The sequence below is a fragment of the Notamacropus eugenii genome, chromosome 5 (assembly GCF_028372415.1).
Source record: "Notamacropus eugenii isolate mMacEug1 chromosome 5, mMacEug1.pri_v2, whole genome shotgun sequence".
Classification (NCBI taxonomy): Eukaryota; Metazoa; Chordata; class Mammalia; order Diprotodontia; family Macropodidae; genus Notamacropus; species Notamacropus eugenii.
In genome coordinates this window covers 231490580-231507082 of record NC_092876.1, presented here as the reverse complement: position 1 = coordinate 231507082, position 16503 = coordinate 231490580, and the positions used below count along the sequence as shown (strand labels likewise).

The 16503-nt window shown below is 34.1% G+C and overlaps 1 protein-coding gene across 10 annotated transcripts in view; it reads right to left on the bottom strand.

Annotated features, from left to right (window-relative positions):
* The window catches only part of UBR3 (ubiquitin protein ligase E3 component n-recognin 3), a 314350-nt gene that overhangs the window by 81627 nt on the left and 216220 nt on the right, over nt 1-16503 (bottom strand). For all 10 annotated transcript variants that reach the window (XM_072612278.1, XM_072612269.1, XM_072612275.1 and 7 more), the window contains one exon: nt 8112-8197. In XM_072612278.1, coding sequence (XP_072468379.1) covers nt 8112-8197 — 86 coding nt within the window. The remainder of the gene's footprint in view (nt 1-8111; nt 8198-16503) is intronic.

Below are 16503 nucleotides of genomic sequence, written 5' to 3'. Positions count from 1 at the left end.
TTTTGGTACTCCATCCACCTCATCACTACCCTCTACCTCCCTTTCACTGTAGAGTGGGACCATGAACTCCAAACCTTTATTTAAGGAGAGGGCCCAACTCAGATATCTCCTTATTTCTTACCTGGCTGCACCACTCTAGAAATTCTCTGACTGGAAATGAGTAAACTGAGCATGTTACCCTCATATATAAAATTCATTACAAAATCACAGAAGGCTCACTTTTGATTCACTCACTTTTGACATACACCTATACACACACACACACACACACACACACAAAGACAATCTAGAAGTGCTTCGATAAGAATAATTTTGGACCATCTAAATGTAAAACATATGATTCAATGTGTCTACTTTATTCTTATCATCATATTGATACAGTAGTTGACAAGTAGATCCATCAATCATTCCTAATATTCACTTCCCAATATCAGCAAACCCTTCATGACTCAATCTACTAAAACTCTATTTGACCTACTTATTCTCATCATATTAAGGATCATTAGTAAGCTACAACAACGAAGTCTACTTTCACCTACAACAAAAAATTCCACTTTCTGCAGTATCTAACTAACTTTACAGCTTATACAAGACTAATGTAGCATAATGCATTTAATCAAAAAACAGACATTACTGCAGATGGGAGGAAATCTGAAAGAACTGCTGGACTGGTCTTTATATTTCCTTAAGCTTTAATTATGCTAACTTCAAATGGATAGCATAATTTAAAATTAGAATTAAAAAAGCAGAACAAGTTCTGCATTTTTCTTAACAATATGCATATTACATTGTATTACTTTGTATAAAAATTGATAGCTAATTAACCACAGACTTTAGATTTTAGACAGGCATATGTATATAACAATATGGATTTGTATCTATGTGTGTGTAAACACACAGACATACCGACAAACAAATGTATTTTCATTCATACATAATTTTTGAAATTGTGGTTGTATTTCTGAAAAATACAAGCATAGAAATTATTTTGTTCAACTCTTCTTTAATTATTACTACTAAGCAAGCCCTTGAATTAAGAACTGTATGCTTGCTAAAGGTGTTTGTCCCTATCAAGCTTTGAAAGCATATTACACATTACTTGCCTTCATTATATAATCCAGCTAAACTACCCTTCTTGAAGTTTCTCCGACATTACATCCAAACTCCTGTCCTTTTGCCTTTGCATGTCCTAGAAGTAACAGGGAGGCCTTGATAGTGGAGTGACATGGTTAGATGTAGACATTAGGAAAAGAACTGTGACAACTGAGTGGAGGATGAATTGGAGTAGGGAAAGACTTAAGAGAGGGAGCTTATTTAGGAGGGTACTGAAATAGTACAGGGAAGAAGTGTTGAGGGTTTAACTGAGGGTGGTGGTTTGTGGAGAGGGAGAAGGAGGGAAGAAGAGGGAGAGGGAGAGAGAGGAGAGAGAGAGAGAGGTGAAGATATAACAAGATGTGGCCATTCACTCTATATGTGGGATGAGAAGGTAGAGTAAACGATGAAAACAAGGTTGTGAATTTGGATGATTGGAAAGATGTTGTTGCCTTAGAAAAACATGGAAAGTCTTGGACTTATGAAGGAAGATGGTATCCACCTTCTGAAAAACAGATAATAGAAGGAAATAAGTGTAGTACAGTGTATGTGTATGAGTATACATGTGTGATATCTGTGTATATGTATGTGCTTATACACACACACAAATATATCCGAGCTTAACTATAGTCTTCCTGGCAGGCAGGAGAGGAAAACAAAGCAAAAAGTGCATAGTAGAGGACAAGGGAAAACCAACAAAGCAGCAAAGAAAAGCTGGGCAGCTTTGAAAACAATGTGCAGTATTTCTTACATAGGTTTTATTATATTTATTATTATATTTCTTTATATACTTATCACATAGGGTTCTTTTGGGGGGGGAAGATATTGAGTTCTGTTTTAGATATATTGAGTCTGAGATGCCTGTAGGACATACAGTCTAAAATGTCACCATCAGGCAATTGGTGATAATGGACTGGAGACTCAAGAGAAAGGATACATGGCTCTGAGAATCATCTGCATAGAGATAGCAACTGAACCCACGAGAGCTAATAAGATCATTCAGTGAGATTACAGGAAGAAAGGACTCAAAACAGAATCTTGGGGAACACCCATAGTTAGTGGGTATGACATGGATGAAGAAAGCTTTGAGTTCAGATAGGTGAGAGGCAAGAAGAGTCAGAAAAACAAAGAAAGTATATAGGAGGAAAAGGTGGTTAACAGTGTCAAATGCTGTAGAGGACAAAAAGGATGAGCAATGAGAAGAAGTCATTAGATTTAGCAAATAATAAGTCACTAGTAATTTTGGGGAAAAAATTTCAGTTGTATGATAAAGTTGAGACTGAATCTGTAGAAGATATGGGGAGATGAAGTAGAAGCAGTGAGCAGAGATGGCTTTTTTAGCTAAAAAGGGAAAGAGACTTTTTAAGATAAGAAAAAACATGAGAATGTACATAAGAAAGTAGGGAAGAAAACAGTAGATAGGGAGAAACTGAAGATTAGAGAGAATGAGAATAATAGCAGGAGCAATTTGTTAGAGAAAACAGGCAAGGATGGGATCATGGCAATATAGAAGAGTTAACATTAGCAGAGAGGAGGGCCATCTCTTCATTCCATTTAGGAGTGAAGGTGAAGATAATGGGAAGGATTTCAGAGGACTGTAAAATGATATGAAGTTCAGGAAAGGAAATCCTAATCATCAAAATTAAAAACGACCCAAAGAACAACAGATAGAGATATGGTGGATGGAAAGAGACTCCAGCATAATCCTCACAACACATACACAAGAAGTCACATAAGACCTATTTCTAGCCTGGAGGGCCCTAGAAGGAGAATGAACTGTGGGAGCTGTAGATGGTACAGAAGTCTCAGACCCTCTCTTATTCAGAGCCAGCATGAGGCCGAGAGCACATAGCCTTGCTATGATTTATGTCTTTCTTCTGTTTATTCTTTCCTAAACTCAGGAGAAAGTGTGGACCTGAATTGGGAGATAGAGTTTCTCCCTCTGAGAGTTCCCTATACTAATGCAATCATAGGCCCTTGTGTCTGTCGCTGTCCCTACTTAGATAATAAATAACTTCAAAGAGTTAATTACTAAGTACCATATCAAGGATACCTCTGACTAGGGGGATCAGACATATAGATCTGTATGATAACAGAATGAAGCCCAGTATTTACAAAAACAAATATTTTTGCAGCACACTAAATAATTTCACCAGTAATATCCCTAGTAAAGTAAAACAAATAAAAGTCAACATTCTTTACATTGGCCCTATATAAATTATTTCAGATTTAAAGTAAATGTCTCCCTATAACAGATGATATTTCATCATATTACATAATAATCCAGGAAGAAAAAACTTATTTCTAGTGTCTAGTCAAACAACAGCCAGAACATCAATTTAGAGCTAGAAGGGGCCTCAGATGTCATCCATTCCAACCATTTATTTTTACAAAGACTCAGAAAATGGAAGTGACTTGTCTTGGTTCACAAAGTCAATAGAAGTCAGAGTTTGATTTCTAAATCCTGAATTCTTTCTACTTTGCTGCAATGCCTCCTTAGGTCAGGGCAATTTTCTCTTATTTTGATAGTATTTTTGTTTTTACTACCCTTATAATTTTGCATAATTTTTTTTTTTTTTACTATTAATGAAACAGAACGTGTAATTCTGGCTATGTACTATTTTACAGATCCCCTGAAGTAATCAATGAAAGTGAAAGTATTTAAAGGATAAGGTCAGGCCACCAAAGGATAACTTTCTAAAGGCTCATCATTGATATTCTACACTAAACCTATACAGCCTTCATTGCAGCTTGGAATGAAGGTCAAAATAATTTCCTCAGACTCTCAGACCATATCAAAATTTCACTTTTTAAGTATCCAACAGAATTTTGTCAAGTTGCCCAAATAAAGCTAAGCTGGACAGCCTACGGTGATTAACAAAGAGAGATATTCACTATTTAGACTCTGTAGCTTTTTTTTTAAATAAAATGATAGATTTAATCAAGATTAACTCAGAAACAGTAACAAAAGAGTCAAAGCAGGTATTTGACTCTGCCTCTCTTGGTTTACATTTCAAAATTAATCTCTTTATAAAATATTTTAAGGGAATTTATTTGAGATAGAGATTAGATCCAGATTCAACACAGACAGAAGTGAACGTGCTGTTTAAAGACAGAATGTGATAAGGATTTTATGGGAAGAAAAGATTTCTTTCTGTGCTTTAATATCCCTAACAAAAATGTCAAAAACAAAATCATTTTTCTAACATATCATCGCTTTAAATCAAGATCCAAGATTCAACATTTATTTTTGTAGAAAAGTACTAAGATCATTCAAATATGAAAATTCTAGACCATACAAGAATTTATGGATTTTTTTCTTATGTACTTTCAAATCATATACAAGAGACTAATCAATAAGAACTTTTCTTAATACATTACACAAGTAATCTGACTTTAAAAAAAATTACAATTGATATACACCTTTGTGGAACAAAATGCAGTCCTTACAAAGAACAGCATTGTTTATTAATGGACCTACTTATTCAACATAGGAAGATTACCTAAAAGTAGTTTGTGTAAATGTTTTTCATCTAGGGACACTGTTTTATTTTTAATTCTTTCTACTCTTTAAAAAATCTTTTAAACAACTAGAAAACTTGATTGATAGATAAGACTTGAAATACCAACAACACTGTAATAGATTATTTTTGCTCACTGTCCCCACTGTGAATTCTTTCCCAGATATTAGATTGGAGGCAGACATTTTCACCTTGATAAGCCACTGGTGCTTTTAAATCAATATGAAAAAAAAAATGACAGACTGTTTGAAGACTTCTTTAAGAGTAAATGTAGAGGCAGAGCACAGGCTGGGATCCAGCTGAACTCTCTCAACATACTCCTACAAACAACTTTAAAATAATGCCTCAAATCAAATTTTGGGGAGGAAGAGGCAACAAAAGGTCAGCAGGACAGGTCTATAACACTGGGGTGAGTGAAGGCCCAGAGTCAGCAGTGGGCCTTGGAGGGAGCAATAGCAGCTTTAGGAGCTCTAAGCCCAAAGATGGTAAATGGGGTCAGAAAATTTGTCAGAAAGAGAATACAGGAGACTCTTTGTTGGCACTGGTGCAGCTAGTGCTGACTGGCAACTCTATTGCACATAAGCAGTTCTAGGTCACAGTTGTGCTTATGATTCATCACAAGGAAACGGGGGCCAGTCACCATTCAGAGGTCAAGAGAAGCTCTAGTACTTATGACTGCAGGGAAGCAAGGGCCCAATCCTGTGTAAAAACTAGAGCAGAATCTGAGAAAGCAGTGCCCACATCTCTACCTGGATAACACCAACTTAGAAATACCAAAAACTTGCAGACTTCCAGACCTAGTTCTGAAAACAGCAACACAAAGAAGCACAGTGCCTCCTACCCCAGATAAGGAGAGATCAACTTTAACATAAAGTTCAAAGTCAAGAAATAGACAGGGAAAATGAGAAAACAAATAAACAAACAAAAAGAACTTGATCATAAAAAGCTACTATGGCGGCAGGAAGACCAAGATATAAACTTGGAAGAAGAAAACAACGTGAAAGCAGCTACAAGTAAAGTTTCAGAAAAATGATAATGGGGCCTAAGGCCAGCAATACCACTACTGGATCTAAACTAAGCAACTAGGTAGTGCTAGAGTACTGGGCCTCAAGTCAAGAAGAATCTGGCCTGAGACACTTTCTAGCTGGGTGAACCTGGGCAAGTCACTTAACGCTATTTGCCTCATTTCTTCATAGCAAACCACTCCAGTATCTTTGCCAAGAAAACCCCAAATGTATCACGAAGAGTTGGACATGACTAAAACAATTAAACAACAAAAAGGTCTGTACCCCAAAGAGATCAAGGAAAAAGGAAAAGAACGTATATGTGCAAAAATATTTATAGCAGCTCTTTTTGTGGTAGCAAAGATTTAGAAATTGAGGGGATTCTCATCAATTGGAGAATGGCTGAACAAGTTGTGGCATATTATTGTGATGGAAAACTATTGTGCTTTAGAAATGACAATGGGGGTGGTTTAAAAAAAAAACATGGCAAGATCTATATGAATAGATGCAGAGCGAAATGAGAAGAACAAGGAGAGCATTGTGCACAGAAGCAGCAACGTTGTCACGATGATCAACTGTGAAAAACTTAGCTACTCTGTTACAATGATCAAGACAATTCCAAAAGACTCAAGATGAAAAAATGTTATGCACTTTCAGAGAAAGAACAGATTAATTCTGCATGCAAATTGAAGTATAATTTTCTAGTACTCAAAATTCAAAAAGAAAGGAATACTAAAAACAAATAATATATTAAAATAAAGTGTGTATTTCAAAGGGATAATAATTTATTCCAAGACAGACATTCTGGCTAAAAGTTGTCTAAATCATATGAACATAAATAAGAAATAAGGAATCAAATGAAAATGAAATAACATTAAAGTTACAAAAAAATATATCTTACAATTAGGGTAAAATCTACAAAAGATTTTTAGCAATGAAATAACATTAAAACTACAGTATTACATTAAAGTTAAACTATACCTCACAATTAGAGTAAAATTAACAAAGAATTTTTAGCAAGCCCTTTTTTTACCATATATAATCATCTACAAATCACTAATGTAAAATCCAAAAACAATAAATAAATAAAAGTCAGACAACACACCTCTTAAGAGTTTAAGTTGAAACTGAGATTATAAAATGACATAATAGTCACTAGCATTCTCATAAAACGGTTCAGATATTTGGAAATTAACGTATGTGCAAGGTTCTGAGAAAAGAGTAGGCCTATAGTTGAAACCACTTTACTGAATTCTTAAGTACAATTCTCTCTCAATTATATATAGCAATGTTACGTAAGGATAAGTATTAAAATAGTATTATTTTCTATAATGAAAAGCACAGTACCTATAATTTCAAACAGACTAGAAGTAAAAACCAGGATATCTTCTTGGTGCCATGTTACTCTTTTCAATATATCTCTAATTTACAATACATGTAAATACATTAATTATGCACATGTTCCAACAAGTGAATAGTTAACCTAGTCTTTAGTAAATTATCATTCACAAACTTTATGTATAACCAGCAAGGTATCATTTTAGTATATTCTAAAAAATGTCTTAATAATTTTCAAAATTATTTAAACCTTCTCATACATTTAACTTTTTATACTAGTATTGCTGGATTATCTTGATAATTTCCCCCCAAATCACACATCTTTGGAAAAAAACTGCAATGAGATATACGCATTATTTTTAAAGTATGCATGAGGGCAAACATAGTAAAGTAAATATGTACTGATCACTTTTTAGAAAAGTTACTTTTACTCTTTTTAGAAAAACTAGCTGTATATTCTAACCCTTCCACCTCCTCCCAAAAAAATCAATCATCATTTTATTTTTTTTGGTAGAAGGGACAGTCTAAGGAAAGAGGGATTTGGTCAGTAATCATATAAATCTGTGACAATTAATATTCTGTGCCTACCTTTGACTATCACTCTGCTAAACGACGATTAAAATTAGGGCTAAGTATAGCACTAAAATTACACTCTTAAAAATATTTTTAAATATGCAAATTAGACTTGAATCAATAACACAACTACAAAAAGAAAAATATTTTTACGTGATAAACTAATACAGAAATTTTATGAACAAAATAACATTTCAAACTTATTTCAAATTTAATTAGTAGGATGTTAGAAAGAAATCTATGAGCAAAATAAATAGTATCTATAATGTATTTTCTTAAAACTATTCAATGTAAAAGTTCCCCTTTAAAAGAACTAAGGTAGGGGGATGAAAAAGCCAATTATTTTTTTATAGCTGGGAATACAATCTTCTTTCATTAGTAAATTTATTTGCTTCCTGAGTATGTTATGTGAGATCACAAATATACCTTAAAATCAGGGAAATATGTGGTTAGCCTTGTAAAAGGTTGTGAATTTAAAGAAATATGGAAAAATTTCAAATTATTCTAATTATTTTATACTTGTTTCTGAAAATTCAATATTTACTTCAAAAGTTAACTGAATTTAATAATTTTAAATACTCACTCAAACAAGATCGTTTGCCAGCTGTGCTTGCTCCACCTGAACACAAATTCCCTCCACGATGAATCAGCTCCAGTTCCAAATTGGTTCTATAAATAAAGCATTGAAACAATTTACAAAGTCATTAGGTTAAAAGCTTAGTCCTTCTGAGGGTTAAATTACATAAATATAAACACATAAAAATGAAACCTCTCCTCTCCACTGCTATATGTGAAAGTATAGTTAATTAATACACTAATATTTAGGTGTAAATTCAGAAAAGAAACCAATTCTGACACCCTTTTCTACATATTCAGATTTGCACCAGTGAAAAAATTCTATTTGTCACTATAACTGTTGCCATACTTCAACCTTTGTCTCCCCCCCAAAAAAAAACAACCATGAAAAACTGGGCCTTAAGGGGGAAAAAAATCTCTAAAAATAGTTCATGAAACTGTTTATATTCTTAATGAAAAAAATATACAAAAAACGTATTTTTAACCACTGATATTTTCATTAATACAAACTACAAATATATATATTTTCCTTGAGAGAAACAGGTCAACTATCAGAGTTCAGGCAACATTTTAAATATTACAGACGCCATCAGTAACAGAAGAGCCTAAAGATATCACGGAACTATAAAAAGCAATCTCTTTAATCAACCTCCAAGATAAATTCTCTAGAAAACACACAGATGACTACTAACAATTATGAACATTACTACCATTACTATTACTAACATTAATAATATAATATGGTATTTGCAAAGTGCTTAGCAATTATTAGCTTATATCATAGCAATAATTAATGAGTGTATTTTAATTAGTTCTACAGATGAATTCATGGAGAACCAAAAATTTACTTCTAAGTACTTTAATGGTATAGGGAAGTTCTAATAAATTGTACCAAATTCATGCATAAAATTTTATAAAATATTTAAACTGGACGTTTCAAAATACTGTTTTACCTTTCATTACAAAAAAAAAAGATCAGACAATATATAATATTCTCTCTGAAACTATTTTCTGTAAACACACTTTTCTGTTGTTGAAACTGAATAATTTATATGCAAGATATGGAATTTATATCAGTAACAAAAAAGGCATCATTTAAAAAATATTTACAAAACTTAAAACTAATTCTTTTACATTACACTGTGGAAAGAATATACCACTATTTTATTTATAAGAAAACATTTGGAAATATTTAAGTTTTGAGTATGAAATATTTTGGTAAGATATTTCCATATTTTGGCTTCTAAAAATACTAACTCCTCAAAATATTAATATCCTTAAGTTGCAGCATTTGCCACCCATTTCTGAAGGAATGCTTTAATCCTCTCTACTCAAGGGGAAAAAAAAGCAATTTAACATTGAAAATGTTCCTGCTCAGAGCTCCATCTGGTTGCTGCTGATAAGGGCATCTGTGTGACAAGGGAATTTTCCACTCTTCAGGCGATTTGCATTGCTCACTGAACTTCTAAAAACCTACCAGCAAAGAAGCAGGGACAAGGATTTCATATTAGTGGACAGAAAGCGAGCGGAGACCAGCATGTGTTCCTTCATCAATGGAATATAAATGAGATCAATACATTTTGTTTTCACAAATCTTCTGTTGCCTAAATCTGTAGAAAAAAATTAATGGCTATATTCTCTTATAAAAACTGAGATCGCCTAGATAGTATTTAAAAGAGCTAGCCAGAAATACTAACAATTTCTAATGAACAAATGTCAGATCCAGAATTTTTACATTTTATTTCTCCAAAAGATGCAAACAGTCTTATTAAAACATAAAGGTAAAAACACTATCAGTTTTTCATTCTGTCATAAATAAGATACTTTAAGGTAATACATCAACTGTGGATTAAATCTAAAGTATTCTGGGGAAAAAGCTTTATTTCAATGTTTCACACAATGGGGAAAAGATCACTGGCCCAGCTTCTCTTGTAATGTGAAATACATGCCCAAAGTTCTCACTTACTGTTAGGTGCCCTGATAATCTTTGATAATATGAGGGACCACCCTCCCATAATAAATTTCAATACTATCTCACTCATGCCAAAGGTGATCCCTTTAATTTTAAATTAATATGCACATGTGTATATTTTTATTATAACCATATTTACACATGTATATGTATGAAACATAAATATGTATATTTTGTATATAGACAGTTATACAAAAGGGAAAAAATATATCATATGCCTAATCAAAACCTGCCCTTCCCTAACTGCTGAGAAATTCACATTACTAAATTTTCTCTCTTTATCCCTCTTTCTGAATATGTAATTTTCTGAGCATGGAGAGAAGAAAACTCTTGCATTCTATATTGTTTAATATAAATGTACTCACATTGACTTGGGAAAAGAGGAAAAAAGAGAGAGAATCTCTTCAGCTTGAAAAAGAATTGAGGATTACTTTTCATAGCTAAAAGAATCCCCTCTTCCTCTGACCCAAACCCTAACAGAATAAAAATGGATAACTATTACAGCTCTCAGTTGCCTGTACTCAAAATACTTTCTACATAATGAAACTAATCTTTATACTCATTTCTCCCTGTCTTCAGATTTTATATGTGTGCCAGGTTTTCACAACTATGAAGAAAGCATCATTTGATTTATCAGCCCTATTGGGCATTCTCCCCTTTCCATTATGGATAAGTGGCTATACCCAAAGACTCCATTTACTCAGCAGTCCTCTATCAAATTGGGGTTACTCATCACTCCATGAGAATAAGCATACTTATTTCTAAGATATATAGGGAACTAAGTCAAATTTATAAGAATACAAATCATTTCCCAGAAATTAAACCTATATATAGCCATATGAAAAAATGCTCTAAATTACTACTGATTAGAGAAATGTAAATCAAAACAAGTCTGAGGTACCACATCACCCCTATGAGATTGGCTAACATGATGTGATGGCAATCAAAATAGGATCTTTTGCTGTTTTTTGTTTTAGTATAACCAAGTGCCTCATGTAATCTTCCCTTTATCAATTAGGAGTCTTTATTAGAAGTAAAGTACAGAAACAAGAGTTCCTTTAACCAGAAACAGTGTATGTACTTATATTGTTGATGTGATTAAAGATCTTCCCCACCCATTAATGGGCCTGCCTATTAAGGGAAGTGTGATTAGGGAAGATTTGTAGGAATACCCACACCTTTTCTTAATGGGGCACTGGTTCTCAAGTGCTGGGATATCCTCTGACTCTAAAAAAGGTATAAATACTCTGAGGGTAAGGTTTTACTTGGGGACTTAATTTTTGGTAAGAAGGTTTGAGTGCCAGATGAGGACTCTGGGAAATCGCTAAGGTGCCTCCAGCTTTGAGAACCCAGATGTCGTGCTTCGCTTTCTGGTAACTATGGTCAGACAGTTGAAGTCCAATTGTCTGTTGAATTCAAGCAGAGGAAGCCATGTTAGTTGATCTTTTGATTTCTCTGTATTTTCTTTGAAATTTAGGGTGGGGGCACCTTAGCAGTTTCCCAGAGTCCTCATCTGAATGATATATGAACTTGGTTAAAGGAATCATACATGTGCTTGATTAAAATGATTGTTTCCTTTTATGAATGCAGATCTAAGAACCTGTGATAGCAGGTCCCCCTCTGTATGTTGGGGTAGTTACTGATACACATGACAAAACTAGAAAATGATAAATGTTGGAGAAGATGGAAAATTGGAATACTAATGCATTGTTGGTGGAGTTGTGAATGGAGAGCAATTTGGAACTATGCCCAAAGGGCTATAAAACTATGCATACCCTTTGACCCAGCAACACTACTTTCAGGTTTGTATCCCAAAGAGATCAGAAAAATGGGAAAAGGATCTACATGTACAAAAATATTTATAGCAGTTCCTTTTTTGGTGACCAAAAATTAGAAATTGTGGGGATGTCCATAAGTTGAGGAATCACTAAAGAAGTTGTGATATATGTATGTAATGGAATACTATTATTCCTTAAGAAATGATGAGCAGGTGGACTTAAGAAAAACCTGGAAAGACTTACATGAACTGATGTTAAGTGAAATGAGCAGAGCCAAGAGAACACTGTACGCAATAACAGCAACATTGTGCAATGACTAACTCTGATAGACTTAACTCTTCTCAGCAATGGAAGGATATAAGATAACTCCAAAAGACTCATGATGGAAAATGCTATCCATATCGAGAAAAAAAAAAACTATGGAATCCAAATGCAGATCAAAGCATGCAATTTGCTCTCTCTCTCTCTCTCTCTCTCTCTCTCTCTCTCTCTCTCTCTCTCTCTCTCTCTCCTTTTGGGGGGGGGGGTTTCATCTTTCTATGGTTTCTCCCACTGGTTCTAAATTCTTCATTACAACATGACTAATGTGAAAATATGTTTAATATGAATGTATATCTATAGCCGAAATGGGAATGCACGCCATCTTGGGGAGGAGAGAGGGGGAAAATTTAAAACTCAAAATCTTATGGAAGCAAATGTTGAAAACTAAAAATAAATATATTTTTAAAAAAGAATAAGCATAACTCTTCCTGTTTCATGAGTCTTCACTCATGTTGTTTCCCACATTTGTCTTCCCTTATCTACCTATCCGAAATTTACTGAATTACAAGATCCAGTTCACACTTTACCTCCTCCACAAAGTTATCTTTGAGCACTTCAATTTTGGGGGACTTCCTCTGAGCTTTTAAAGTGCTTATAGTTGATGGCACAATTCAGAATTTAATTCTATTGTTTTGCATATTTGCACTAGTGCACTAGTTTTCTCCACAAGAAAGATGCTTGATGACAAGCTTTATAGATGTCTTCTGTACCTATCCCAGAAGCATTGCATGTAAGAAAAACTCAGTAGATTCTTTTTGATTGACTGAATGACACTTTCGTGTCTTGGTTATAGGGCAACTGAAACCAACAGCACAAGAGTTTCCTGGACTTCTTCATTCATCTATACAGTCTGTCTGTTCCTTCCTTTCTTTCTTTTGTTGTTGTTATGCTTAGCTAAATGTATCAACTAGTCTCCTATGGTTTAATTTAAGGTTTTCCAATTATTACTCTAGTGATGTTACTTTATTTAAATAAATCAAATATTTTTCAAAATCTGGATTTATATAAAAAAAGAATAACCATTTGCTTTACAAAAAATTATTTTTCAACAAAGATTCATGCTAAGAAATGTCTATTATCATGCGTCAAGTGACAAATTCTACATTTACAAGTAACTTTTCAGAAATAGACAAAGTGAATAAGGCAAGATAGACCAATACATTTTCTATCTTGAAAGGATTATCTATTATGTGATTTAAACTATTATTTATATATTTGTGCCTCTCAAATCTATATCTCCATTCCTGTTTGCTTATCTTTGCTACCATCCTACATTCTAAGACATTCTATTACATCTCAATCTGTCACCAGAAGATATAATACATAGAGTTCTGGCTTGCAGCCAAGAAGATGAGAGTCCACATCCCACCTCTGACACATGTTGGCTATACTACCCTTCAGGGAAGTCACTGAACCTCTTAGTGCATGAAGCAACTTCTGAAAACTATAAATTGCAGAGAAGATGCTGACCAGCACCAATAGTTTCCTCACCTAGAAGTTCCCTATATCAAATCAAAAGCCAAGTCCTCATCAGTATTTATCAACAGCTCCAGGCCATGTCCAACCTAGAATGCTAGGAGCTAGAATATCTCAAAATAATCCCTGAAACCACTGTCATTCCTTATTTTGATATAAAAAGTATTATATAATTTGGTATTTGGGGAAGATAACCCATCATCCAAGCAAAGAATGTATCCTACCATACTCAAACATTTCATTGGAAATATAAAACTTGAATAGAAATACTATGTTTCATTGAAATGCAAACAAATATATCCTTCAAAAACTCCTTCATAACCTTCCCAAGGCTAATATCAGAAAAATTCTTCTAAGATTTCTCCAAGCAACCAAAAGTAAAATTAGATGTATGCTATACTAAATTCTTTTGTTAGGTGTTTATTTTTTCTTCTTTAAAGTGCTCACAAATCATTATGGGAAGTAGTTTTAGGGGCTGGAGTCAACCATTAGAAATATTGTGCTTCCCTCTCCAAAAAAATTCAATTTCAGTAATAAATAGTAAGCAATTATAATAATATACCCCTCTGGGAGAAATGGCCTTTGAGAAACCAGAATTAAAGAGACATTTAAACCACTACAGACTTTTAACAGAAATGAATATCCAATGTTTACAAAACATGACGTAGGGAATGAATGATGAAGTTTTTAAAATATTTTAATTAACATATGTATTATTAAAATAATTTTTATACTCAATTCAATCATGAACCCCTATCTGACCCTTCCACCTCAACCTCATTTGCTAAATCAACATCCATTTCCCTACCCCTTTGGGGTATATCCTACAACTTTTTCCTGGGCCTCTTCTCTTCAGCACTTCCATTCTCATTAACTTTGTCAGATTCCAGGGATTTAATTATTATCTATATGCAGAAATCTCCCCAATCTATACAGCCAGATCTAGCCTTTCTTGCTCTAGTTCTATGTCACCAAATGTCTATCAGATATGTTGAACTGGATGTCCCACAAGGATCTCAAATTCACCACATCCAAAAGATAAATCGTTATCTTTCCCTACAAACTAGCACTTTTTCCAAAACTGTCTAGGTCTGCTAAGGACACTACCCTTCCACTAGCTGCCTAGGTTAATACCAGTGTTATCCTCACCTACTCACTCTTCCTCATCCCACTTTTTCCTCCTTCCAATCTGCTGTCATCTTGCCAATGCTAACTCCACAAAATCATCTACTTTATCTACTCAGACAGTCAACATTGTCATCAAGGTCCTTATTATCTCTTAGGGCTTGGACTACTATAATAGTCTCTGAATTGGTCAGTTTTTCTCAAGTTTCTCCCCACTCTAATCCACAGGTTTGACTATGTTACTTCATTGCTAGATAAACTCCACTGGTTCTTTAGTGCATCTAGGGATTAAGCACAAACTCCTTTGTTAATCAGTTAAAGTCCTTCCCAATCTGGCACCAACTTACCTGTTGAGCATATTATACATTCCTTCTATTCCTGTATTCTTTGGTTCAGCCAGATTAGCCTTCTTGCTATTCCTTAGACATGGTAATCTATGTCTTGTCTCTTCATGTCTTTGCGTGAGGACTAGTCATCATGCACAGAATGAATTTCCCCCTCCTTTCCACCTCTTATAATCCCTAGTTCCCTTCTACTTGATGTCCTTTCTGATCTGTCCAGCTGATAGTGAGTAACTTCCCCATCAAATTAGCTTATGCATATATGCATATGTAGTGTGTCTCTGAATAATAATAACTAACAAGCATTTATAAAGGACTTTAAGGTTTACAAAGCAATAAAATGCAAACTCATTGAGGATAGGAATTGTTTCATTTTTGCCCTTTTATCAATCCCTAGAACAGTACCTGGCTCACAGCAGGTGTTTAATAAATGTTTGCTGACTGACTGAATGATTGATTGAGTCTGAGCAGGGAAACTAATTAGACAGCTGTCAAAATAATCCAAGCAAGAGGTGAGCACTCCTAGAACGATAACAATGGAAAGTAGAAAGGTAATGGATAGGAGAATTGTTGAGAAGGAAAAATGTGTAAGACCTCAAAAGAGACTGGATATGAGGATTGAGGGAGAGTGAAGAGTCAAGGCCTGAGGCACCCTTAAGAGAAACAGTGAAGTTAGTAAAAACGGTAGGTTGTAGGGGAAAGATAATAAGTTCCATTAAAGACAAGCTGAGCTTGAGATTCTTATGGCATCTGTCTAGCAGAAGTAAGTGCTATATGAGGCTAAGAGACTTAGATCTGAAAGAGCCCTTGGATGCCATATAGTACAATGTACTCATTTAGCAAATAAGGAAACCTCAACCCAGAGGTGTTAAGTGACTTGTTTAAGGTTATGTAAGTAATCAGTGAGTAACAGGATTTGAACTCCAGTACTCGTTCTAAATGCAATCATCCCTCCAATGAATGCTAAGAGCATCCTTAGATGCTCACCCTTAAGAGAATAAAAATTTACATCATTAAAAGTGAGTACTATGTGATTAAACTATGCCAGACGAAATTTACAAAATAGAACTGTAAAGTCTTGGACCTTAAGTTAAGAAATTTACATTCCAAACAGACAACATTCTGTGTTTTATAAGTGATATTTTAAATAAGTTTCCGTCTTTTTTTTTTTTAATAGCTTCAAATGAATCTTAAAGTAAGTAAATACTCAATGTGAGTTACTTTGTAGAGGTCTATCTCAAGAAAACAGAGGAGTTGTATTAGAGATATACTTCTCACTCCATGAATCATTGCTTTGAGTCTTTGGCCTCTGCCACTAGTAGAGGTTTAGGGCAAGAAAGGAGACAAACATTCATGATACAACTGTTTTTGTTTTGTCCTCCCTCA